Source organism: Chiloscyllium plagiosum, unplaced genomic scaffold, assembly GCF_037043375.1.
Source record: "Chiloscyllium plagiosum isolate Xiang-an unplaced genomic scaffold, Cpla_swu_hap1 HiC_scaffold_20, whole genome shotgun sequence".
Lineage (NCBI taxonomy): Eukaryota > Metazoa > Chordata > Chondrichthyes > Orectolobiformes > Hemiscylliidae > Chiloscyllium > Chiloscyllium plagiosum.
The window spans coordinates 34,731,620-34,758,523 of NW_028270158.1; the positions used below are offsets into that span (position 1 = coordinate 34,731,620).

General features: G+C 41.1%; 1 protein-coding gene across 1 annotated transcript in view; it reads right to left on the reverse strand.

The window, feature by feature from the left end:
* Window positions 1-25,807, reverse strand: part of LOC122560691 (unconventional myosin-XV) — a 158,382-nt gene extending 132,575 nt beyond the window's left edge. The window contains exons 1-6 of the mRNA XM_087998065.1: window positions 20,789-25,807; window positions 14,375-14,457; window positions 13,611-13,674; window positions 9,465-9,574; window positions 5,873-5,947; window positions 886-982 (exon numbers count right to left, since the gene is read on the reverse strand). Coding sequence (XP_087854191.1) covers window positions 886-982; window positions 5,873-5,947; window positions 9,465-9,574; window positions 13,611-13,674; window positions 14,375-14,457; window positions 20,789-25,807 — 5,448 coding nt within the window. The remainder of the gene's footprint in view (window positions 1-885; window positions 983-5,872; window positions 5,948-9,464; window positions 9,575-13,610; window positions 13,675-14,374; window positions 14,458-20,788) is intronic.
* Window positions 25,808-26,904: the final 1,097 nt, after the last annotated feature.

Consider the following 26,904-nt stretch of genomic DNA (forward strand, 5'->3'; position numbering starts at 1 on the left):
TGGGATGAGGATGTCACTGGCTAGTCAGCATTTATTGCCCATCCCTAATTGCCCAGAGGACAGTTAAGAGTCACCCACATTGCTGTAGGTCAGGAGTCATATGTAGGCCAGGTAAGGATGGTAGTTTCCTTCCATAAAGGACATTACTGAACCAGAGAGTGTTTTTCAACAATCGACAAGGGATCCATGGTGATCATTAGATTCTTAATTCCAGATATTTACTGAATTCAAATTCCACCATTTGCAATGGCAACATTTGAACCAGGGTCCTCACATTATCTGGTCTCTGAATTAACAGTCCAGCGATAATACCACTAGGTCATTGCCTTCCCATCTGTTGCAATATTGTCCAAACTCTGAGGTGCCTGATCTCCTGATGTAACTGACTTTCGATAGCATGTAGAATTAGCTGTAGCCAATTAGCTTCAATGACTTGAAATTAATGAGGAAATAGATCTACGCAAACTGTTGCTAATGATTTGCTGTTTCATTTCCTCTGCTAGACTATATTAAATCAACCTATGAGCTACTTCAAACCCAAATCACCAACTGCTTATACTGCGCAGACTGGTGCATGAAGAATAATCATATGTAAAGTGTAGAATCCCCAGAAAAGATTAGGTCCTTTAGTGACCTGACATTCACTATGATATACCTGTTCCTGGTAACTAGTTCCTCTGTGGAAAATACCTCCATGAGCAAAGACGTGAGGATGGCATTACCACAGCCACTAAAGTGCAGCAACATCTACTGTACCATAAGGACATTGAAGCTAGATTCACATGTAAAGATTACAAAGAATTTAACTTGGTATCTAACATTTAGAAACAGTTTCTTCAGAAGGGTAATCATCAAGGAAACTGATCAAATGCTACTACAAGTTACCTGTTGTGTTGCACTGTCTTTTTTTGTGTGGTGCACAGAAGCTAGATAGCAGAGGACCAGTTTGGTGGCTTCAGTCTTGCCTGATCCGCTTTCACCACTTCAAAAATAGAAAGAAACACAATAAGTGTTTTTACTTTTGCCTTGCCATATTGTCTTGAGAGATCAGAATCCTGAAATACATATGGATATATTAAACTTTGATTCTATTTTTTCAAAAAAGAAGACTGTTTCAGCCAAAAGATGACTGTGAACGCAAATTAAATGATTGGCTAGCAGAGTTCTGAATGTGATCCATGGATCGTCATACCTGTCCAGTCAGACAAACTTCAAACAGAAAGACTAAAAATGAAGCGATAACAAGAGGCTGTCTACGCCGTCCCACTCCCCTCGCACACCTCAGCAGGAAGCCATCTCTTACAGACATGTTTGTGTTTTATTCTTCGATAAATATATAAAAAACAGGATTAAAAACTGACTACAACCCGTGGTCTGTGTGTGTTAGTAGCCCAGTGGTCTAATGTGTGGACTTATGTGCTATGAAGGTTTGAGAACATCCATTAAACCTGCCTGCAATACAATTAAAGAAAGAGAAAAGTCACTCTTACACTCAGAGTGCCGACAGCCAGTCACCATTGAAAGGAACCCAGACAAAAGGATTTTAGCCATCTTGCAAAGTCAAGAATTTCAAAACTGACTGTTCAAACACCAAATGTAACACTAAATGGAATACCAAATGTACCATCCACTGTAACAACCACACAGTTCTATTATCAAATCTTCACATATCACTCAAAGACTGATGTATACATATATTTTTAATCTTTTATCTTTCTTTCTTGTGTTATTCCTATTCTGTGTCATTTGTGTTGCGTTACTAATTCTTCTCATGTTTTGTCGCTAATAAACTCGCTATTCTGCTAACCGAAGAAAGCCTAGTTAAGTTGATAACTTGAGAAACATGAATTCATTTGGCCTGGGAGAAAGGTATCCATATTAGAGCGTTCCTTTAACCTTGTGACAAATAATTGAAAGGGTAGGTGAAAAAAAAGAAGGGGAGCACGTTCAACCCGGCTCTCCCAGAAGCTTAATAATTAGGGGTACCTTATCTGGAATCAGGGAACCTTCCTTCGAGACTAATCATAACAACTTGTGGCTCATTTTCATGACTTGAGCCAACAGATGAAAGGAAGGAATTAGAGTGGGCAAATTACCACTTTAATTTTATTTTTAAAAACTGCAAAAGGCTTTCTTGGATTTGCAGTGCTGCAGTATAGAAATGTCTGCATTAGATACAGATTCCTAGCAGAATTAGGGGAAGTTATTTTTGATGATTTTAAAGTTCTTGAACAGTTACAACATTTAGCAAGGCACTAATGATTAGAATTTCATCCAAAAGCCAGGAAGCACAACATTTAATAGGAGTGATCAACAATTTACAGGTGGAAACTGAGGATGATGAGATGAATGGTAGAGAAATTACATTTGGAGCAGAGGAAATTAGAATTTCAAGAAGAAGAGAAGGAAAGGCAAAGAAAGAAACAGAGGCAAACACAGCAAGAGAAAGAGAAAGAAGAAAGAGATAGAGAGGAGTAGGACATAGAGGAAATAGCAAGGCGATGAGGGGGAGAATTTCAGACAAAATGGCAAAAGAGGAATTTTAACTAAGACAGTTTGAGATTAGATTAGATTACTTACAGTGTGGAAACAGGCCCTTCAGCCCAACAAGTCCACACCGACCCACTGAAGTGCAATCCACCCAGACCCATTCCCCTACATTTACCCCTGCACCTGACGCTACAGGCAATTTAGCATGGCCAATTCACCTAACCTGCACATTTTTTGGACTGTGGGAGGAAACCAGAGCACCCAGAGGAAACCCACACAGACACGGGGAGAATGTGCAAACTCCACACAGTCAGTCACCTGAGGCAGGAATTGAACCCGGGTCTCTGACGCTGTGAGGCAGCAGTGCTAACCACTGTGTCACCGTGCCGTGAGATGAGGGGCAGGAATCCTGGCATGAAGACATCACTGGCTCAGATGTAAGGGCAGAGGCAGAGGCAATTCAGTTTACTCATTTAATTGTTAATTTTGATGAGGCAGAGGTCAAAGCCTTCTCTTTATCTCTTTTGAGCAGGTAGCACAGGAGCTAAAATGACCAGTCCTATATTGGTCCTTTTATTCCAGAGTAAGTTTTCAAGGAAAGCTCATGAGGTTCACTTTCTCTTGCCTGGAGAAAGTGCCACTGATAATGAGATAGCAAAAAATGACTATTTTAAGTGCGTACTAGTTAGCGCTGGAGACTTATGGCCAAAACTTCCAAATCCTGAGGAACAGATGTCACCAGACCTAAATGGAATTTGAAAAGCATAAGCAGCTTATACTTGACCAGTGACTACAGACACTTTACATAGAATCACTTACGAAAATCGTCATGAAATAATTCTCCTTGAAGAGTTTAAGAATTCAAATTATTTTCGATAAGAATGCACTGAGAGAAATGGAGAGGGACTGGTGCAGACAGTCTGCCATATTGGCTGATGGTTATGAGCTGATCCACAAACCCCTGTTCCCAAAGGAAATCTCTCCCATTCACTTCCAACCAACTGGAAAGGATGGAGGTAGGGAAGAGTGATAGGAAACTGAGTATCCATGTGAGAGATGGAATTTCTGGCTGCCTTTCTTAGGACAGAAAGGGTGATATTTCTGTATCAGTACTAATAATGATTGAGTTGCTTGCATCCTAAAGGACATACAGAGCTATGGCAGAGGCAAGGGAACAATAAAAAAAACCAAAATGTCTTAATCAATAAAACCTTTAGACCTGCATCTGTTCATAACAACATTTGTAGGGATAATAACTGCATAGCCCTTGTGAAACCAAAGTTCCATCTTTAAAATGAGGAAACCCTGTATTGCATTTCGTGGTACTACCACCATAGTAAATAGGATGAACTCAGAACAGATCCAGCAGCAAAACACTGGGCATCTGTTGGTCACTGTGGATTATTAGCAATAGCAGAATTCTATTCAACTACAATCTGTAATCTCAAATATGTCCCACATTCTACTAATATCCTCAAGCCAGGAGATCAACTCTGGTTTAATGAAGAGTGCAGGAGGGAATGATAGGAGGTCCACCAAGCTAAACTAAAAATGAGGTGTTGTGGTGCTGAAGCACATGAAACAGAGCAAACAGCATGTGATAGACAGAGCAAAGTAATGCTGCAACCAATGGGGAAGATCTAAACTCGACAGTCCCATAATCACAGATGCCAGTCTTCACCAATTCATTCACTCCACATGACATTGAGAAGGCACTGTATTACAGAAAATCTTGTGGTACCTGCCAACACTCCTGTTAAGTATTGAAAACCTGTGCTCCTGAAGATCTAAGCCCTTAACCAAACTGTTCCAATACATCCATAATAGAGAAATCTACCTGACAATTTGTAAAAGTGCACTAGTATGTCCTGTCCACAAAATACAGGATAACTCCAATCCAGACAATTACTGCCTTAGCCTACTGTCAATAATCAACAAAATGATTGAAGGGTTATTGTTGTGTCTGTGGAACAGCATTTATGCACTAGTAACAATGACTGAAGCTCATTTTAAGTACTGCCAGAGTTGTTCACCTCCAGTTCCTAATACAGCCTTCATCGAAACACGATCAAAAGAGCTGAATTCCAAAGCTGAAGTGCGAGTGACTGCCTTTGATGTCAAGGCCACATTTGACAGAGTGTTGAATCAAGAGACCCCAGCAAAATTGAAGTCAATGAGAATCTTCTTTAGCATAATGGAAAATGGTTGTGCTTATTTGAAGGCAATCATCTTAGCCTCAGATCATTCTGCAGGAATTCCTCAGGGCAGTATCTTAGGTCTTCAGTTCCTTCATCAATGACCTTCCCTCCATTACAAAGTAGGATGTTTGCTAGATGAATAAGGGTGACAGATGCATGGGAACAGCACATCTGCAAGTTTCCCCACCAAGTAAAACATCATCCTGACTTATAAAAAGGAAAGAACTGTGGATGCTGGAGATCTGAAACCAAAACAGAGATTGCTGGAGAAATTCAACAGACCGAGCAGCATCTGGAGAGAAAGCAGAAGTAATGCTTCAAGTCCAGTCATACTGTAACAGAATGAAACTCAACATGTTAACTTTGCTTTCTCCCCATAGATGCGGCCAAACCTCCTGAGTTTTGCCAGCAATTACTGATTTTATTTCTGATTAGATTGCCATATTGTAGTGATTAGAACCAGGATGACCTCATTGACTATGAGGTCATTGATTGGGATTATTAACTTGGGCCAATCAGGAAAGCCTTTGCTGACCAATATAACAAGGAGAAGGGCTCATGTGGCACAGTGGTAGTGTCCCTACCCTGGACCAGGAGGCCCGGGTTCAAGTCGCACCTGCTCCAGAGGTGTGCAGTGACATCTCTTAACAGGTTGATTAGAAAAATAGGTGAAATAAAAATTTAACCAGGAGATTTGAATTTGCTCAGTTCAGGCAACTGAACTCTAAGCTGGCTAGCCATAGCTAGAGTACTGTACACAAGTAAATAAAGGATGACTTGATGATGGGACACCAGCCTCTGTGCAGTTATCTCATCGTCATTGGATCAGAAGACTGGAATTCTTTCCCTTGACAGCACTATGGGTGTACCTGCAATGGATGAACAACATTCGTTTAAGAAGCCAGCTTGTCACCATCTCATGAAGGACAACTAGTGATAGACCAAATTTCTTTTGCTACCAGCAATACTGATATCCCAAGGAAGAATAAGAAATAAATATATATATATACATACATAAATGAATTACTACATTTCCTGGCTCTTGACAGTGCGAAATTACCAATGCTTATCAAAAGCACAAGATCTTGAGTTTGGATAATTGAATATCCGTATGTGGATTCTGGGGATGTCTGCATGCCTCAACCTTAAGCCAAGAACTCAATGTCAAACAGAAAACTTGTTACCTGATTATAATGCACTGATTGTGTTTGGCATCAACCATTTTTGAATAGGCCACATTAGCAACGGCAAAGAGATGTCTGCAACAAAAACACAAGAGTATGGTAATCCCTAAACATTGTAATATTGCAATACAACAGGACTTACTTTCTTTTTGTCAATACTGCTAGTCACACCTTTCAATCAGGAGACATGACTTAATCTGAGCCACAGGATGCCAATTCCTTCTGGAGCAGGTCTCATTGCTCTTCTTTTACATGTTTCCCCTATTTCTCTCCTCTCCTTTTCTGAGCTTTGGGAGGTCCAGATATTGGTGGTATGTCAGCAAGTAGCCATTCCTAAGGTATTAGCAGGCTAACCATACATGGAGGATCAAGGTAGCCAAACTGGACTCTGCCATCAATATACCACTTGCTAGCACTGATTGCAAGGTAGCAATCAGCAGTCAGCCTGGCCAGTTCTAGCCCTAACTACTCCCTTGGCTATGATTTGGAGATGCCGGTGTTGGACTGGGGTGTACAAACTTAAAAATTACACAACACCAGGTTATAGTCCAACAGATTTAATTGGAAGAACACTAGCTTTCGGAGCGACGCCCCTTCATCAGGTGATTGTGGAGGGCTCGATCGTAACACAGAATTTATAGCAAAAATTTGCAGTGTGATGTAACTGAAATTATACATTGAAAAATTGATTGTCTGTTAAGCCTTTCATCTGTTAGAATACAGTGTTGGTTTCACTTCTTTCATGTGTAAATCACAAACCCTTTTTTTAAAAAGTTGCATTCTCGGTTAGCTGTTAACAATGGTGATAGCTAGACAATATGTTGAAGGTGTTAGCCCCCTGTGTTCTCTGTCTATGACCTGATGTTTAGATTGATTCTAATCTAAAAAGTGAGATAAAAGAGTTTTACATAAATTCATTTTTGAGGTCAGAGTTCTACATGAATGTATGCAGTTTTTGAGAAAGTGCAGTGTAACTCTGCAAGTACAAATTCACCACACAAAATAGATGTGTGCATGTGGATCTTTGTCTGTCTGTGTATGTGTGTGTGTCTGTCTGGGGTGGGGGTTGTGAGTGTGAGAAGGTGTGTGTGTAGAGTGGGTGTAGAGTGTCTTAAGTCTGTGAGGGGGTGCATGTGTGAGTGTGGGAATGTGTGTGTTTATCTGTGTGCGCGTCTGTGTGTACCTGTGTCCATGTGTATGTGTGAGTGTGTGTGTGTAGGAATATCTGTGTGTGTGTGTAGTGCAATGGTGATCACCTGTAATGTGACATGAACCCAAAGTCCCGGTTGAGGCCCTCCCTATGGGTACCGAACTTAGCTATCAGCCTCTGCTCGGCCACTTTCCTCTGCTGCCTGTCCCGAAGTCCACCTTGGAGGATGGTGACCCGAAGGTCCGAGGCTGAATGTCCTGGACCACTGAAGTGTTCCCCAACTGGGAGGGAACCCTCCTGTTGATTGTTGTGCGGTGCCCATTCATCCATTGTCGTAGCCTTTGCTCGGTTTCCCCAATGTACCATGCCTCCGGGCATCCTTGCCTGCAACGTATAAGATAGACAACGTTGGCTGAGTCACATGAGTACCTGCCATGTACAAGGTGGGAGGTGTTCCCACGCGTAATAGTGGCAGTATTACGCGTGGGAACACCTCCCACCTTGTACATGGCAGGTACTCATGTGACTCAGCCAACGTTGTCTATCTTATACGTTGCAGGCAAGGGTGCCCGGAGGCATGGTACATTGGGGAAACCGAGCAAAGGCTACGACAACGGATGAATGGGCACCGCACAACAATCAACAGACAGGAGGGTTTCCCTCCCAGTTGGGGAACACTTCAGTGGTCCAGGACATTCAGCCTGGGACCTTCGGGTGTCCATCCTCCAAGGTGGACTTCGGGACAGGCAGCAGAGGAATGTGGCCGAGCAGAGCCTGATAGCTAAGTTCGGTACCCATAGGGAGGGCCTCAACCGGGACCTTGGGTTCATGTCACATTACAGGTGATCACCATTGCACTACACACACACAGATATTCCTACACACACACACTCTCACATACACACGGACACAGGTACACACAGACGCGCACACAGACACCCACACACACCCTTATAGACACACACACTCCCACATGCACCCCCTCACAGACTTAAGACACTCTACACTCACTACACACACACACGGACACACACACACTTTCTCACACTCACAACCCCCAGCCCAGACAGACACACACACACACACACAGACAAAGACCCACATGCACATATATATTTTGTGGGGTGAATTTGTACTTGCAGAGTTACATTGCACTTTCTCAAAAACTGCATACATTCATGTAGAACTCTGAGCTCAAAAACTGCATGAATTTATGTAAAACTATGTTATCTCACTTTTTAGATTAGAATCAATCTAAACATCAGGTCATAGACAGAGAACACAGGAGGCTAACACCTGCGCCCACACCTCCTCCCTCACCTCTATCCAAGGCCCTAAAGGAGCCTTCCACATCCATCAAAGTTTTACTTGCACATCCATTAATATCATTTATTGTATCCGTTGCTCCCGATGCGGTCTCCTCTACATTGGGGATACTGGGCGCCTCCTAGCAGAGCGCTTTAGGGAACATCTCCGGGACACCCGCACCAATCAACCACACTGCCCCGTAGACCAACATTTCAACTCCCCCTCCCACTCTGCTGAGGTCCTGGGCCTCCTTCACTGCCGCTCCCTCACCACCAGACGCCTGGAGGAAGAATGCCTCATCTTCTGCCTCGGAACACTTCAACCCCAGGGCATCAATGTGGACTTCACCAGTTTCCTCATTTCCCCTTCCCCCACCTCACCCCAGTTCCAAACTTCCAGCTCAGCACTGTCCCCATGACTTGTCCGGACTTGTCCTACCTGCCTATCTCCTTTTCCACCTATCCACTCCACCCTTTCCTCCCTGACCTATCACCTTCATCCCCTCCCCCACTCACCTATTGTACTCTATGCTATTTTCTCTCCACCCCCACCCTTCTCTAGCTTATCTCCCCATGCTTCAGGCTCACTGCCTTTATTCCTGATGAAGGGCTTTTGCCCGAAACGTCGATTTCGAAGTTCCTTGGATGCTGCCTGAACTGCTGTGCTCTTCCAGCACCACTAATTCAGAATCTGGTTTCCAGCATCTGCAGTATTGTTTTTACCTTCAACATATTGTCTAGCTATCACCATTGTTAACAGCTAACCCGAGAATGCAACTTTTAAAAAAAAAAGGGTTTGTGATTTACACATGAAAGAAGTGAAACTATCACTGTATTCTAACAGATGAAAGGCTTAACAGACAATCAAATTTTTAAATGTATAATTTCAGTTACATCACATTGCAAATTTTTGCTATAAATTCTGTGTTACAATCGAGCCCTCCACAATCACCTGATGAAGGAGCGTCGCTCCGAAAGCTAGTGTGCTTCCAATTAAACCTGGTGTTGTGTGATTTTTAACTTTGTACTCCCTTGGCATTTAGCACCTAAATTGCTGCATCAGTGAGATCATTCAGTCTGTACACCTTCTTCGATTGTTCCCCAAATTGTACTGAAGTTATTGTTGGGCACTTACGGTGGGTTTTCTGCAAATGATTTCCCTTTATATTTCAACACTGCATCAGTCCCGTAAATGTTGTACATTTTATATGGATTCACAGATAAAAGGATGGTGCCAATGTATGTCTGCAGAAAAAGAAAACAAATATGTTTACGAAGATGTGATTAGGGTGAAAGCGATTCATTGGCAATAACCCTGAACAAACAAGTTACATGTGTCTTGCAAGCCTTTCATCCATTTTTTTGTGACAATGAAATGAGTTAATTTTTAAAATCAGAGTGTAAAATTGTAATATTCTAAGCAGCAGTGGATAGCCCTGAAGTTAATATTCACATATTTTTATAAGCATTTATTTATAGAGATAAAATACTTTTGACAAGCATGTATCTCCCAACTCAACCACCTACATATGTTGGCATGAATGAGTCCCCAGTGAATTCCCATCACTTGCGTAAAGTAACAGAATAAATATAAACATTAATTGTTACATTTTCTGCCTATTAGGAGATCTGTATAATTTACTGAATGATTGAATGAAGCAGCACAGGGGATCTTTCATCCCATTATGCCTGTGACAGCAGTTATTCAATTAGTCCCTTCTTGCTTAATTATTCTTACCTTACTTTGCCCTTCTATTCTATTTAACCTTTACAATTTCTGCATACTGAATAGACTTATGTAAAAATGCTGCTAGGTTTGATTGCTGATCTATGCTGAATGGCAATTAAAAACTCAATTTAAATCCTGAATTAAGAAATCTGGGTGGCGATCCAGATATCCTTGGAGGATAGAACTTTGAATAGATGGACAACAGATTTTTGTTGGCTTGATTGCTCAGGTGATAAAAATCAATGTAAAGACAACGGTGAAGCTTCAGAAATACAGATGTATTGGGGAGGGTGTAAGAGTGAACAGTGTGAGGAAGCTAGCAGATATAAAGTTAGTTAAATAGAGCACTGGGGAGAGGGAGTACCAGGTGAGAGGAGATTGAATATGCATGAGTCGTGATATAATCTGTACAACAGGATGTGACAATAACAGTTTATTGCATGACTGTGTTCCTGAATGAAAGGAGTGGATTAACTTTAGTATAGATACAGTGGAAGAAAGATAGTTTGGGGGAATGGGGAGAAGTGAGGAATAACTCCAACCACTGGAGCATTCTCTTATGTACCAATCTTTTCAAATTTGAGATGGGTTTAATTAACTTCTATATAATTCTACACAGGCACCTTGGTGGAATATATATATCGTTCAAGCCCCAAAACAGCCATTCATCACATTTTGGTTCCCTGCTTTTTAGTCACTTTTCTGGATACGGTGCTACTCTCCCTTTAATGACATTTCATATAATTTTATCAAATAGCCTTCTGTGTTCCACCTTGTAAAAAATCTTTTGAGAAGCAACATCCACTGCATTTTCTTAATCAGTACAAACTTGTCATTCCTCAACTAAATCAATCTGATTCATTGGATGTAACTTGGCTTTCATGAATCAATATTGCCTGGTTGTAACAATCCATGTCTTTCTAGAAGAGTATTAGATTTATTGTATAATCTGGCCTCTTGAATTTCACATCTTGTTGATGTTAATTTGACTGGTTATCTTATCCAAAGCATCTATTTGCTCCATCTCCTGCCCTTGTTCCCTTTCTGAGAGTGTCATTGTCACAGCCTTCAAATAAATGAGGCAAGTGTTTCTAACATCTCTTCATCCCCTACATAGTTTGTGATTTCATCTCCATTTTCACATTGCTGAAGTTTCACTTATTTTTATTTTAATGTGTTTATAAGCACGGTGGCACAGTGGTTAGCACTGCTGCCTCACAGCGCCAGAGACCCGGGTTCAATTCCTGCCTCAGGCAACTGACTGTGTGGAGTTTGCACGTTCTTCCCGTGTCTGCATGGGTTTCCTCCGGGTGCTCCGGTTTCCTCCCACAATCCAAAGATGTGCAGGTCAGGTGAATTGGCCATGCTAAATTGCCCGTAGTGTTAGGTATAGGGGTAAATGTAGGGGTATGGGTGGGTTGCGCTTCAGCGGGTCGGTGTGGACTTGTTGGGCCGAAGGGCCTGTTTCCATACTGTAATGTAATCTAATCTAATCTAAGCGCTTGCCCAATATTTTCACAATCCCAGCAGACACTCTTTACCCCTCGTTGGAGCTTTTCTACATGCTTCTTTTTCTCTGCAATTATAATAATTACATGCAGTTCGAATTTACTTATATTTTGGGTCCTAGATAAATGATGTACTTCTTTGTTGAATCTTAATTACATTTCAATCTTGTCACTCATTCAAGGGATTCTAACTTCTGTTGAACACTTAGTGCTTGAAGGACTATGCTTAGTTTCCACCTTAAATACCTTCCATTTTAAACTTACCCATTGTGTATTATCATATCTAGTAATTTTTGTTCAAGTCTAACGAAAAGGTTTATTTTTATTTAATTCATTCATGATATAAGGGCGTCACTAGCTTGGCCAATATTTATTGATCAAACAGCAGTTAAGAATGGGTCTGGAGTCACAAGTAGGCCAGACCAGGTAAGAATGGCAGATTTCCTTCCCTGAAGAACATTGGTAAACAAGATCCTTTTAATCATATTGAAATTGCCCTTTTTTCTGAAATATACCTTTTACCTTTGTTCAGCTTTGATTTTTAAATTTGCATCATTCTCTAGCCTGGACAAATGAGATGGGTTAGTGGTAAAGTGGGTAACTGACTAAAATCCCCTACCTAATCCATAAAAATGGCTGATGTGAGTGTGATCAACCAGCACTGTAGTGAGTCCAGGAAATATTGATTCATGAAAGCCAAAAGAATCACTGTTTCAAAGACATTCCTCTAGCTGCTACATTATGACTCATCTCACATCATTTTCCAAAACAAGATCCAATACAGCTTTCTGTTGAATTAAAAAATAATACAGCTGCATGCATTGTAGAAACTCCTCCTTTTCCTGCCACTCATTTTCTTTGGGTATCAAGATTATTATCATTCGCAAAAACAGAAATCACTGCAGAAACTCAGCAAGTCTAGCAGCATCTGTGGAGAAAAGCCCAGTCAATGTTGCAGATCTAGTGACCCTTCATCAGCGCTAATTGCAGATAGGGAAAGGTGGTACACAGAACAACCTCAATTATCCAAACAAGATGGGCGGGGAGTATTTTGTTCAGATAACTGAGTGTTTGGATAACTGATCTGATAACTGATAAACAAAGGAAGCATTTATGAAACCTTGAGATCTTGTTCGGATAATCTGAAATCTGGATAACTGATGTTCAGATAACTGAGGTTGTTTTGTATATGCTGAAGATGGGGGAAGAGAGAAGGAGTAAATGGTCTGTGGAGATTGAGCCCAGACAGAAAGAACCGCAGATGACAGACAAAGGAATGGACAATGGTGAGCCTGTGAGAAGGAAAAGCTGTTAATGAGGACCATTAGTAGGTGAAAATGTGATGACATCAGCCCATGTGATGAGAAGTTCTGGTGTATGGTGGCAGGGGAAAGACATGGCAGTAGGGGCTCAAGCCCTAAAATTGTTGAAGCAAGCACTGAAGCAAGCCTGAGACAGAGATGTTGGCCAGCAAACAAGATGGTATTTGAAGTGGCAGGCAATTGGAAGGTTGGGGGTCACCTTTACAGACAGAATGTAGGTGTAGGTTCATCTCTCCAGTGTAGAGGAGACCACATTCTGAGCAGCGAATACAGTAGACTAGATTAAGTGAAGCGCAGGTAAATTGCTGCTTCATCTGGAAGGTGTCTGGAGCCCTGGACAGTGAGGAAGGAGGAAGTAAACAGGCAGGTGTTACACCTACTGCAATTACATGGGAACGTGCCGTGGGGGTGTGGGGAGGTGAAATACAGACTGGACAACTGCTTTGTGGAACACCTACATTCTGTGTGCAAAACAATCCGGAGCTTCCAGTTGCCTGCCACTTCAACACACCACTATTTTCCGTGGAGAACATCTCTGTCTCAGACTTACTGCAGTGCTCCAGTGAGGTTCAGCACCAGCGTGAAGAATAGCATCTCATTTTCTGCTTTGGAACCCTGCAGCCTTCAGGACTCAATATCAAGTTCAATAATTTTAGGGCCTGAGCATCTTCTTCCATGTCCTCACCCCATCCCCACACCCCAGGTCTTGTTACAGTACTTACATATATAATATGTTGTTCAAACCTCTTCTTTAAATTGTACAACACTGCAGCATCATGTAGGTCTCTGAAAGAAAACCAGAAATACCTTAAGTAGACAAAAAATTGTGAGAGCAATTTTTCTTAGAGGCCTACAGGTAAGTTTGCCTAAAAAGGGCTGTAACACATACTCACCAATAACTCGCATACACTGTGTAAAGATGTGTACATTAGGGGAAATATCTAATTTTCACTGATTCCCTGGGGACAGGTAAAACTAGTAGTTGTTACTTGCATGGAACCCACACCTTTCCTGTATATTCACACCATACTATCCTTCTATCCTGCTGCCCTGAATATATCCTTTTAAGCTCATTTCGCTTGTCTGGTAAGTTGCATATGTTTTTAGGGTTCTTTTCAAGATGAACCACTCTACCTTATCAATTTTGATTCATAACTCATCCCTATTAAATGAACAGTGACTTTGCTTAGCCTTTTACCACCAGAGCAGCCTTGCATTAGTAACCAGGACTGTGAGCATTGCTTGAGTTTTTTGTTTTATTGAACAAATTAGGTTTTCCTGCAGGATTGCCAGTGAAGCTGAAGAAAGTAGCTGAGGTGACTAAATAAGTCAGAAAGTTGTTCGGTGCTGCATGCTGCAGGTTGAAGGGATGGGAAGACTGAGAGGTCCCATATTCCTGAAGACCTGGTCAAGTCTTAGACGAGGAAGTGTCTAAATCACGATAAATGTAGAATCTGTAGTTGAGAGGGGATTCAGTTGAACTTACTCCAGCTGGGTCATATCTGCCACTCCTTCTTCTTCCACATGTTTCTGATATTGCACTGGAGACTGATCACCAAAGGAGTACATCTAGAGCCAAGAACAAATTCCAGAATCAATTAAACCTCTCTTGAATTTGAAGTTTAGAATGAAATACCTGCTTGTTAACCAGATCAGATCTAAATTGCCTCCTTATATAAAGCCAGTTCTTCTTCTCTCTCCCCAATGTAGGCATTTCTTTCTATTCTCTACATGTCTTAAAGAATTCATTACTGATAATGTAAAGCTATGTAATTTTTTCATTACTCTCCAAATTTCTAACAGATTTTTCTGTAACTGGTACCCATCAATGTGCAAATGGTTTATTTTGAGTGTGATGGCTCCCTAGGCTTGAGAGGTTAAATAGATTAATGTACATCATAGTGTCATAACAAATGGGGCAAATGTATTAAATGCCTTTTCCTACATTGAGGGAAATTTCTGAATTGAGGCTTTTTTTACAGAATGCCATCTAGTATTACAAATAAAAATACCATTCTGATGTATTCTGAAACATTAAACAACCAAGAATAATTCAGGTCAAATATCACTGTCTGCAATACAAACTAGGTCATGGAAACTGAAGCACTGGAAGTGGGTTCTGATAGGGAGGAGAAAAATACCTGAGGGTTCCCATTTCTGAGTCTTTTCTGACAATTTATTTTCGAAATTTCAAGAGCTCACATAGCAGGGTGTGAAATAGGTGATAGATCCAAGTCTGCTTTGCTCTTGAATGGACCAGCTGGGTAAAATAGTACTAGCTTAGAAGAGGATACAAAACAAACAAGGACTATTTAAAGGGCTATGCAGCCTGATTGCAGGAAAGTACAGTTTATAGAACATTTCCAATGGAAAATGCCTGAAAGTATTCCAGTATGATTCTGGAACTCTGTTGGGGCACATTTTGGGCGGCACGGTGGCACAGTGGTTAGCACTGCTGCCTCACAGTGCCAGAGACCCGGGTTCAATTCCCGACTCAGGCGACTGACTGTGTGGAGTTTGCACATTCTCCCCGTGTCTGCGTGGGTTTCCTCCGGGTGCTCCGGTTTCCTCCCACAGTCCAAAGATGTGCACGATGGGTGAATTGGCCATGCTAATTTGCCCGTAGTGTTAGGTAAGGAGTAAATGTCTGGGTATGGGTGGGTTGCGCTTCGGCGGGTCGGTGTGGACTTGTTGGGCCGAAGGGCCTGTTTCCACACTGTAAGTAATCTAATCTAATCTAATCTAATCTAATCTAATCTAATTTTGGGGAGGGTAAAGAAGTAAGTGACATGTCTGCACAAACACTTCAACAGGAATGGGAACAGCTGTGACAGTAATTGAATACAATGGAGAATTCAAGCACTGTGTTGTGCCTTCTTTGAACTTAGAGATGGACTCTTTCAGAGTAGTAACAGAAAGATCTTAGAGGTTAAGGTTAGTGTGTCTGAAAACCAAAAATATCATTCATCCAAATACAGTTGGTCCCAAGGTTCTTTGAATAAAGAATTCATGATTATATAGCACATCAGGTGTCATCTCATGGAACCGCATTATAATTGCACCACCATTTGCCTTCCAAATTGTTTGTTGCATCTGCATGTTAACAAGCTGTGATTTTAAAAAAAATTCACTCATGGGACATTGGTATCGTTGACCAGAATTTATTCCTCATCCTTAACTACCCTTTGAACTGAATTGTTTCCTCAGGCTATTTTAGAGGACAATTAAGAAAGGAACACATTACTGTGGGTCTAGAGTCATATGCAGGCCAGATCAGGTAAGGATGACAGATTTCTTTCCCTAAGGCAGGGTGGCACAGTGGCTCAGTGGTCAGCACTGTTGCCTCACAGTGTCAGGGACCCAGGTTCGATTCCAGCCTTGGGCAACTGTCTGTGTGGAGTGTGCACATTCTCCCCGTGTCTGCGAGGGTTTCCTCCAGGTGCTCCGGTTTCCTCCCACAGTCCAAAGATGCGTAGACCAGATGAATTGGCCATAGTGTTAGGTGCATTAGTCAGAGAGAAATGGGTCTGGGTGGTTACTCTTCGCAGGGACGGTGTGGACTTGATGGGCCTGTTTCTACACTGTAGGGAATCCAATCTAATCAAGGGACATAAGTAAGCCAAAATGGTGTTTTACAACAATAAACAATGGTCACTTGGTTGCCATTAGTCTGACTTTGAATTCCATATTTGTTTTTAAATTAAATTTGAACTTCACCATGTGCCATGGTGAGATTCAAATCAGGCCTCTAGAACATTAATCTGTGACCCTGGAATATAAGTCCATTTGCATTCCCACCTCTCTGTGGATCTCTGAAGCCTCTGAACATGAACAATCATTAGTCCCTTGCCTCTTTAAAAAAAAACTATACTTTTCTTACCTTTGTTTTTGGAATAATTTTACACTTTCCAGACTGCAATTAATGTTCCATCTATTGCTCAATTACTGAATCACTCAATCACTGTCCATTCTCTTTGTGTTTTACTTTCTTACCTCAATTTGTAGGCTAAGAATCTTTGATGTATCACACTTAATCCTCTCATCCTCATGATTCATAACTGAGACCCAAGCATTTATTCATTCCATTAGTTACACTCTACCATGCTAAACATAGTACATTAATTCTGATCTCCTTTTTCTGATGTTTAACCAATCCTCTATCCCTCTTAATACATTACTCCCAATTTCAGTATCTCTAGTCTTATTGAACAACCTCTTGTGCAGAACCACTACCTTTTGAAGATCCAAATATATGACAACTGTCTGATTCTCCTTTGCCTATGTCACTGTTTACATCCCCAAAAACTCTAATAGATTTGTCAAACATGATTTCTCTTCATAAACTATCATGACTTTATTCAATCATATTTATAATAGGACTCAGCAGGCCATAAGTATTTTAGATACTTCTATAGAAATTAGATTAGATTATTTACAGTGTGAAATCAGGTCCTTCATCCCAACAAGTCCACACCGACCCTCCGAAGAGCAACACACCAAGACTCTTTCCCCTACATTTACCCCTTCACCTAACACTATGGGCAATTTAGCGTTGCCAATTTACCTAACCTGCATTTCTTTAGACTGTGGGAGGAAACCAGAGCACCCGGAGGAAACCCACGCAGACACGGGGAGAATGTGCAAACTCCACACAGATAGTTGCCCGAGGCGGGATATGAACCCGGGTCTCTGGCGCTGTGAGGCAGCAGTGCTAACCACTATGCCACCGTGCCGCCCAAAATGTAACCACTTTACCAAGCAGGAAAAGCAGCATCTAATTTGTGTGTGGCAAGTTCCCACAATGAAATGTGAATAAACAATAATGTGATAATGATCAAATAATCAGTATTTTTGTGATATTGTTAAGGATAAATATTGGCCAGAATGCTGACGAACCTTGCTTTCTGCTAAATAGTGCCATGTGTACTTATTTTACATCTAAGAAACCTGATGTCTTACCTGGATGACAACATTTCCTCAATACAAGCCCTCACCATAATATGGAATCATCTCATTTGCTGCTCTCTTCTCATGACCTTTCATACTGTGATTCTTGATTTTCTTGCTCTAATTAACATCGATCATCATTGACGGCAAATCAACCTACATTCCAATATTATAGAATCATAGAATCCCTACAATATGGAAACAGACCCTTTGGCCCAACAAGTCCATACTGATCCTCCGAAGAGTAACCCTCCCAGACCCATTCCCCCTACCCTATATTTACCCCTGACTAATGCACCAAACCTACACATCCCTGAACACTATGGGCAATTTAGCATGGCCAATTCATCTAACCTGCACATCTTTGGACTGTGGGAGGAAACCAGGCACCCAGAGGAAACCCACGCAGACACGGGGAGAATGTGCAAACTCTACACAGACTTCCCAGAAGCTGGAATTGAAACTGGGGCCCTGGTGCTGAGGCAACAGTGCTAACCACCGAGCCACCATGTCACCCCAAACTAGCTCAAGTTTCTAGAATGGACATGAACTCAGAACCTTCAGGTTCAGATGCTGCCTGGCCGGCTGTGCTTTCCCAGCACCACACCTTTTGACTCTGTTTTCCTCCTGTCGGAAAGATGTTGTGAAACTTGAAAAGGTTCAGAAAAGATTTACAAGGATGTTACCAGCGTTGGAGGATTTGAGCTATAGGAAGAGGCTGAACAGGCGGGAGGGGTGACCTTACAGAGGTTTACAAAATTATGAGGGGCATGGATAGGGTAAATAGACAAGGTCTTTTCTCAGGGGTGGGGGAGTCCAGAACTAGAGGGTATAGGTTTAAGGTTTATGGGGAAAGATTTAAAAGAGACCTAAAGGGGCAACTTTTTCACGCAGAGGGTGGTACGTGTATGGAATGAGCTGCCAGAGGAAGTGGCGGAGGCTGGTACAATTACAACATTTAAAAGGCATCTAGATGTGTATATGGATAGGAAGGGTTTGGAGGGATATGGGCCGGGTGCTGGCAAATGGGACTAGATTAGGTTGGGATATCTGGTCAGCATGGACGAGTTGGGCCAAAGGGTCTGTTTCCGTGCTGTACATCTCTGTGACTCTGTGACTCTCAGGGCCATAGTGCTGTCACGAGGCCAAGCTAGTATAAAAGGTTCAAATCATCAATATGCAATGGTCTCATTGCTGTGATCTCAGTTTCCAAATCTTGTTTAGCTAAATTTATACAACCTTTAAGGAGCAGAAATATTCATCAATTTAGTTTCTCCAGACTAAACACTGTGCTAATACTTAACAGAATCACTTATTTTGATTTTAGAATTCTGACCATTTCAATCACAACTCCCACTGAAAAAGAAGCATTCAACTGATTGCACGTATATACCATCTATGGTGTGGTAAACAGACAAAGACACTTCACTGCAACATAAATAAGACAAAATGTGACACCAAAGTTACAAAAGGAGATATCAGGACAAAATAACAGCAGCTTGGACAAAGGCATAAGAGAGATCCTGAAGCAGGAAAAAGAGAAAAGTGGAGAAATTTGAGGGGTCAATTCCAGACCTTCAGATAAGTTATTTTTAAATTCATTCATGGGATTTAAGTGTTGTTAGCTATGCCAGCATTTTATTGCCCTCCCTAAACAGCTGAAGGTTGGAGTAATGTTAGTCAGGAATGCACAAGGGGCCAGAACTAGCAAAGTGCAATGATGTTGGAGAGTTATATTGAAGTGGAGGACAGCAGACAGCAGACAAGAGGAAGAGAAGGGGTGGCCATGGAGGGATGGAAATTTTAAAAATCACTGGAATGACAGTTCAAAAGATTAGTGATCGCTGGACCTGGGTTATGTTAAAAAAAAACTGTTTCTTTAAATATTCTCTTTTAAGTCATTATTGTTTGCCTACAGTTCTCAGATTCTTGTCTTTGATTAAACTAAACAAAATTATCTGTATATTATCTATTGTTTTTTGCCACTTTGATAATCATGGGACTTCAATCCTGGAATATTCAACCTTTGCTGTCTCATCTGTTATTTTGGTTCACTTTTCAACTTTCTTAGTCAATCACTTTTGCATTTTCTCTGGTTCTATTTTAGATCTCCTATTGTGAGAGGCTTATATTGGTTAACAAGGCCATGAATTATGCTATGATTTGGAGATGCCAGTGTTGGACTGGGGCTACAAAGTTAAAAATCACAAAATACCAGGTTATAATCCAACAGGTTTAACTAGAAGCACTACCTTTCAGAGCACTGCTCCTTCATCAGGTGGTTGTCACAACCACCTGATGAAGGAGCAGCACTTCGAAAGCTAGAGCTTCCAATTAAACCTGTTGGGCTATAACCTGGTGTTGTGTGATTTTTAACTATGAATGATGCTAGTTGAATAAATCAAATAGTATTTTAGTTCAAGAGATTCTGGGATTTGCACCACTGCTTTTGGGTGTAATATTATCCGTTTTTCTGTGAAAACTGAAGTGCCATTAGTAATTGGGGTGACTTATAAAAGCATTCACTGTATTTTTCATGTAAAAGTACATTTGACAATAAATTTCTTTTCTAATCTAATTAAGAATGGCTGTATTTTAACTTTTAGGATAGTGAGGAGGAACTAAGTAACTCAAGTTACTAAATTGGCAGCATGACAAATTCATGCAGAGAGCTTTATAACACCATTTGTTTCTCACTAACCAACTTGTTCAGAGATGTTATGACACACCTCTGATTCAGGTGGGTCTTAAACTCAGGTCTTCTGGCTTAGAGGTAGGGACAATACCACTGTACACCATTTTATTCAAGTGGTTTATTGAACTCTTTCCATAATAAATAATTTAACATTTGATTTTACAATGGAGAGCATAAATTAAAATAAAGCGTGGGTTAAATCATTACAATAGTATAATTATACTATAATGTGCAAATACTACGATTGAAAGGATTTACCTTACTGAACCAAGGCATTCCTTTTTGATTATCATAATCCTCTTCCCATTCATGGGAATGCATTTCCTTTGGAATAGGACCTGGCCCTGGAAGATCAGTTGTATTCTCCTGCCTGTAGACTGACAGCTTTGAAATATTTTGCACTGGCGGATATTGTAACTCCTTCCTTGCTGAGTAAGATCCGGCTGTCCTCCCCGAATCACTTTGAGACCAATGGTACCTTGGGTGATGGTGACGAGGAGGAGGAGGTGAGGCTCGATAACGTATTGAGTGAACACGAGGAAGCACAACTGCATACCTTCCCATCACACTGTCTTCATCATCAGGTTGTTCCATTGGTTTTGAACCTTCCTTACGTAACTTTGGTGAGACAGGTCTCTGTGGTTTAAACGCTGGAGGTTCATTAGTAGTCTGGATTTCTGAATAATTCTGAATCTTAACTTGTCGCCTTTGAGATTGTGGGCTTTGATGCCCTATAGGTTCACTGACCTCTTCACGAGATGGTTGCAAGGTAGAAGCCTGTTCTGTTCTATGGCCAACATGTTTAAATAATAGTTTTGGTGAAGGTGACCTTTGAAGGTGTGTTCCACTATTCTTACGGCCTAGTAATTTCATCTGTGGAGTGCCAGATGGTGAATGCAAAGGGCCTATGGGTGATCCAGCGAGTTGTATTGAAGTTTGCATGGGAGGTGGATTTGAGGCTCCCCTTACACTCATTGGCTTCCTCCCTGATCTTATCGATAGCTGTGGCGAAGGCTGTTTTTGTGACCCAGGAGGACTCTTCTGTCTTATTGATGATTGAGGTGAAGGTAAATGTTGGGGTTCACTACTTTTCAGCTGTTGAAAATGTTTTAACACTGACTTTCCAGAATTTGATTTTGTGGCATTTATTTGTTGAGTTTTACGGCCAAATATTTTGAATTTTGGTTTTGGTGAAGGTACCAATGGGGAGCTCATCTGTTTCACTGAAGGTCTATTCTGTCTGAGAGAAGGTTGTTGGTATGGTGGCCTTTGGAACCCTTTGACACTCACTAATTGTCCTTGATTTTTACATGATGACTTTGGGGAAGGATAACTGCTTTGTTGATCTGTTTCAATATCCTGCTTAATTGATTGTTTTCGAGAAGATAGCCTTTGAGATTCTCTAAACACTGGGTGATGAAAACCTTTTGAATATCGGTTTACAAGGCCAGGCTGTGATGGCGGTGGTGATGGTGGTGGTGTCAGGGGTTCCTTTGTATCTGAAGAGGGATTTACAACTGATCCCAAGCCCATCGGGAAGTTGCTACGTTTCATAAATGGACTACGAAGAAAAGGTTTTGATATTTGTTGAGGGGGCAGCATCTGGGATACACTTTCATAATTATGTGCTTGTTTTAGTGATGTCTGAGGGGATGATAGTCTGTGCTGGCTTACTGGTTGCTGTGAAGAATTTTGTCTGGGTTGCTCATTTTCTGCTGGATGACCAAACCGTTTTAAAAAAGGATTTCCAGAAGCTGGCTTGGGAGATTCTGAAGTTATTCTTTTAAAGCCAAAGTGTTTTAGTTTTGATGTGTTAAGGGATGGATTACCATCTTGTGTAAAAGTGTGTTGGGTAACTGATTGTTTATGGAACACTCTGTCCTGACCTTTTCTAATGCTTTGTGAGGGTCTTGGTGACAATGGCCTTTTGACTGATTGCCTAGGTGAAGGTGGCTTTTCATTTTTAGGCAGACGAGTCTGTCTTAGAAATGGATTAGCTGACACTGGTTTGGGGACATTTGCCCCTGGTGCCTTAAAGCCAAATATTCCTGCTCCTTGCTTTGGAGAGGGTGGTTTTTGCTTTATAGATGGTTGCGGTGATGGTGGCTTTTTGAATTTTTCACCATTAAAAGACAGCCGTGAAGTATACAATTGTCCACGTTGCCTTAATGATGATTGTGGTGAAGAAGGACTTTGAGGTGCACTGTTATGAGGGTGACCAAAGTGTTTAAATGGTTTAGGGGAGACTGGCCTTCGTTTTTCTGAAGTTGTTGCTTTACAACCAAATATCTTGAATGGTGAGCGTGTTGGAGGTGGGCTATGTTGTCTTAATGATGGGGGTGGTGAAGATTCTCTTTGTGAATTCCTTTTCCTAGAGCAGTCAAACGTTTGTAGAGGTGCTCGGTGGGAGGACAGTGGGCTATTTTGCCTGAGTGAAGCTTTTGGTGAAGGATAATTTTGAAATTCTGCAGATGAAGGGGAGCTAAAGTTTTTAAACAGGTAAGGATAAACAGTGTTTGGGGCTAATTCTGCAGCTGTTTTCTTTTGACTAAATGTCCTCACAGACAACTGGGGAGATCTGCCTAAACGTCCAACTGAGAGTTGTGGAGATGATGGAGGCTGAAGATGCCTATAAGTTGGGTGTGGTGTGAATGATCTTTGCTTTTGTCTAGCCAGAGGAGTGCCAGGTGATGACTGGGAGGATAAAATTAAAGTACCTTGTCTTAATAGTTGTGGTGACCTTCGGTTTGGATGATTGTTAGGGGATGGTGATACTTTCAAACCAAATGGCGTTTGTGGTAACCTTGGACTTTGTTTACTAGAGAGACTGTCAATTTGTCTGACGGATGGTTGTGGAGACATTGAATAACTTCCTTCATTAGCAGATAACTGTGATGATAATGCCTGATGTCTCACCATGTGGCTGTCAAGTGGTCTTCTTGGTGTTTGGGGAGTAAGTGGGGGGTTATCATATTGTATTCCAGTTTGCAGTTTTGGGGATTCCATAGGTAACGGACTTCTAAATTGTCTTGATGAGGTTCTTGGGAAAGTTCTGTTTTGGAGTCCCATGGGATGACCAAATTGTCTGATGGGTGACTGAGGGGATGATGGGATATTGGGGCCAAATTGCTGCAAAAATGGACTTGAAGAAGCTGAGCTTGATTCTTCTGCATTCTCTGCATGATATTCCAAGTTTGTTGACATTGAATATGGAATTGGCAATCTTGAGACTTCAACTTTTTCACGTCCAAATAGTTTAACTTGTGGCCTTGGAAAAAGCCTAAACTGTCTAGGCAAAGAAAATGATGGAGATGGTAAGTGATGACTCATTTGTGTGTCTTGCTGGTTCATCCAGGAAGGGCTGTATGCTTGGAATTCAGGTTCACTGTCCATTTCTTCCTGCTCTTCAATATCACTCATTGGATAACCAATGCGACTATAAGATGACTTAAGATATGGTGATCCCTCATATTCACTATAATTGAACCCATATCCAGATTGTTGTGATGAATATGGATCTTCTGAATAAGGACCAAATTCCCTTGCATCTGCATAAGGGGATTTATAGTAATCCATTCCTTCACCATAATACATGTACTGGTCTGGTGATGTATATTGAGTAGGTATGTCATAATCCATTTCATTTTCATAGTCCTCATATGGTTCATATGGCACATAACTATTAGGAGAATCACAATAATCCATTTCGTTATCATCATAGCCATACTGATCTGTTGCTGAATATCTACAGGGTACATCGTAATATTCTGGTTCATCTTCATAATCATCATACTGTTCTTCTGATGGCATATTGTGGTAATTATAATATGCCATTTCATCTTCATAATACTCTTCAGGAACATCATAGCCAGTATATGTGTCATAGTATTCTTCTTCATCATCACCATAGTAACTGTTATACTGATCAGTAAATGTATCGTAGTATTCTGTTTCATCATCGTGGTAATCGTATTGTTGGAATGCCCCAGTTGAGGGAAACTGTCCTTGATTCCATGAATGATGTGGTGACATCCTTTGGTAGACCCTTCCTCTACTATCATATTCTTGACTGTAACCATATTGTTCAGGGCTCCATGCATGTGGTTCTCTAAAGTTTCTCATCATGTTTGCTCTATGTTGGAGCATTTCATCTCTTGATGGGAATGGTAACTTCTGAGCTCCAATCTTAGAAAACCAAGCTGTTGATCCAACTCCTTTTACTGAACGCCTAGTTTGTATTCCATACTTAGCCTTTCTGGACAGAAATTTTCTGGTGAGCCAGTTGGAAGCAGTGGCCATCCGCCCTAAGAGCTGAGCACTTGGTCTAAATTTGGAATCAATGTTTTTCTTCTTGGTATGAAAACCAAATTTAGCTTTACCAAACAGTTTCCCCAAGCCTTTTTTGCCTGTTTCTTTTTCAGTAGTTTCAGCTTTATTGCCCAATCGGATCAATAAGAATGAAGCCTTTCTTGGACCTCCAGGGGCTGTTACAGACTCTTTCTTTTTAATACTTGATTTAAACCCAAGCATGAGTTTTGAGGTATTCTTCAGGACTCCTGCAGGCTTTTTCTTGCCTTTTGCAGCTGGAAATTTACTATTTCCAAAACGCATAAACATTTTTGAGGTACTTTTTAAATTACGTTTGTTAGAACTTTTTGGTTTAAGTATGGGCTTACCAAATCCCATGAAAAGTCTGGAGGCATTTTTCATACGTTTTATAGATTTTTTCTGGCTGGCCATTTCTGTCTTGCCTTGGAATGCTTTTAGGCCCACAGCTTTTGAAGCCCCCTTTAAATGAGCCTTTGCATCTTCTTTCTTCTTCTTCTTCTTTGCTTTTCCATCTGCCGCCAGTCCCATCACAACTTTCGAAGTCCCCTTTAGATGAAAGTCTTTCGTGGCTTGCTTTTTCTTTTTGCCAAAGCCTGTCACAGCTTTTGAGGCTCCTTTCAATTTCATTTGTTTACCAGGTTTCTCATCTTCTTCCTCATCTTCTTCCTCACCTTCTTCCTCTTCATCCTCATTTTCATCGTCTTCCGTTTCTTCTGTCTCAGACTGTGCTTTCTTTCCCTTTTGACCATCATGTTTTGTACCACCCACGGCCTTAGATGCACCTTTCAAGGCTGGAATCTTTTTCCCTTTCTTTGCTGGCACATCACTATCCACCTCAGTAGCCTCTTCATTTATTTCACTCAATTCTTCACTGTCTTCTATTTCATCTGCTCTTTTATCGACTTCTGATGCATCTTCTGATTCATCACTAGTTATAGCCTTTTTCATTTTCTTCGCACCTTTCCCCTTTTTAAGGTCCTCTTTACCTTTTCCTTCTTTTTTGTTGTCCTTCCCTTTTTTGTGATCAGGCTTCTCTTCAGATTTTCCTTTGCTCGGATCCTTTCTGTCTGCATTTTTGCTTTTCTCTGGCACCTCTTTTTCTCCTTTGCCACCCTTCTTTGCTCTGGATTTTAAGTCACCTTTTTTGCCTGGCATTATGATGTGTGTTAAGAGTCATAATAAACAATAATAGCAGCAATATTTCAATCTTCCTCTGAATTGTTCCAAGAGTCAATGTGTGTGTCCCACAGCACTCATCTTCAAAGAATGCAAATGTAAAATGACAGAAAATCGTTCCACAGCAAAATCCACATCAACCACTAGAGACTGCCAGCCATTAATGCCAAAGTACAAAGTTCAAAATGTATCAAATTATTAAAAGATTTAAGAGATCAAGAATTAACACCAGTATCACAAGAACTGTATAGAATTTTGCATTAATTATAAATACCACTACTGTGTTGATAATTGCAGTTATTCTTCATATCAACAAGGTATGTTCATTCAGATAGATCAAAAAGCAAAAGAATTCTGTGTGCACATTCATGTCCAGGTGCACGTCTAGGCTAGCGTTGATTCTCCTTCCACCAAAATAAATCTGTCCTTTGCATCATACAGCCAGATGGCTTATGAACAGAAGTTAAAGCAGTAGTTGCAACCGAATCATCTAATACACGCAGTCGCCAGCTGGAGAACATAACACAACTGATACACACATCTTCCCTTTAACTTAAATGGCAAGACCGCCACATTCTTTCGACATTCCACATTTAAAACCTGAACATACAAACTCCTGGCAGTATAAATAAGCACCTCACACGTATGGCTTGCGTTTGCTCTCGGTGTGTTGAAGAAGCCTTAATGTTCCTTCCAGTGTTAAATGTAACGTTATCTAGCTTTTTCCCGTATGAATAATGCAAATGGGATGAATCGTTACTACATCAGCAAGATAGCCAGAGGGAACCTTTCCAAACAAAAAAAAGATTGACAGCAAAGTATTTGGCAAAACTATTCCTTCCTACCAACAAAGCACACCATGATTGCAC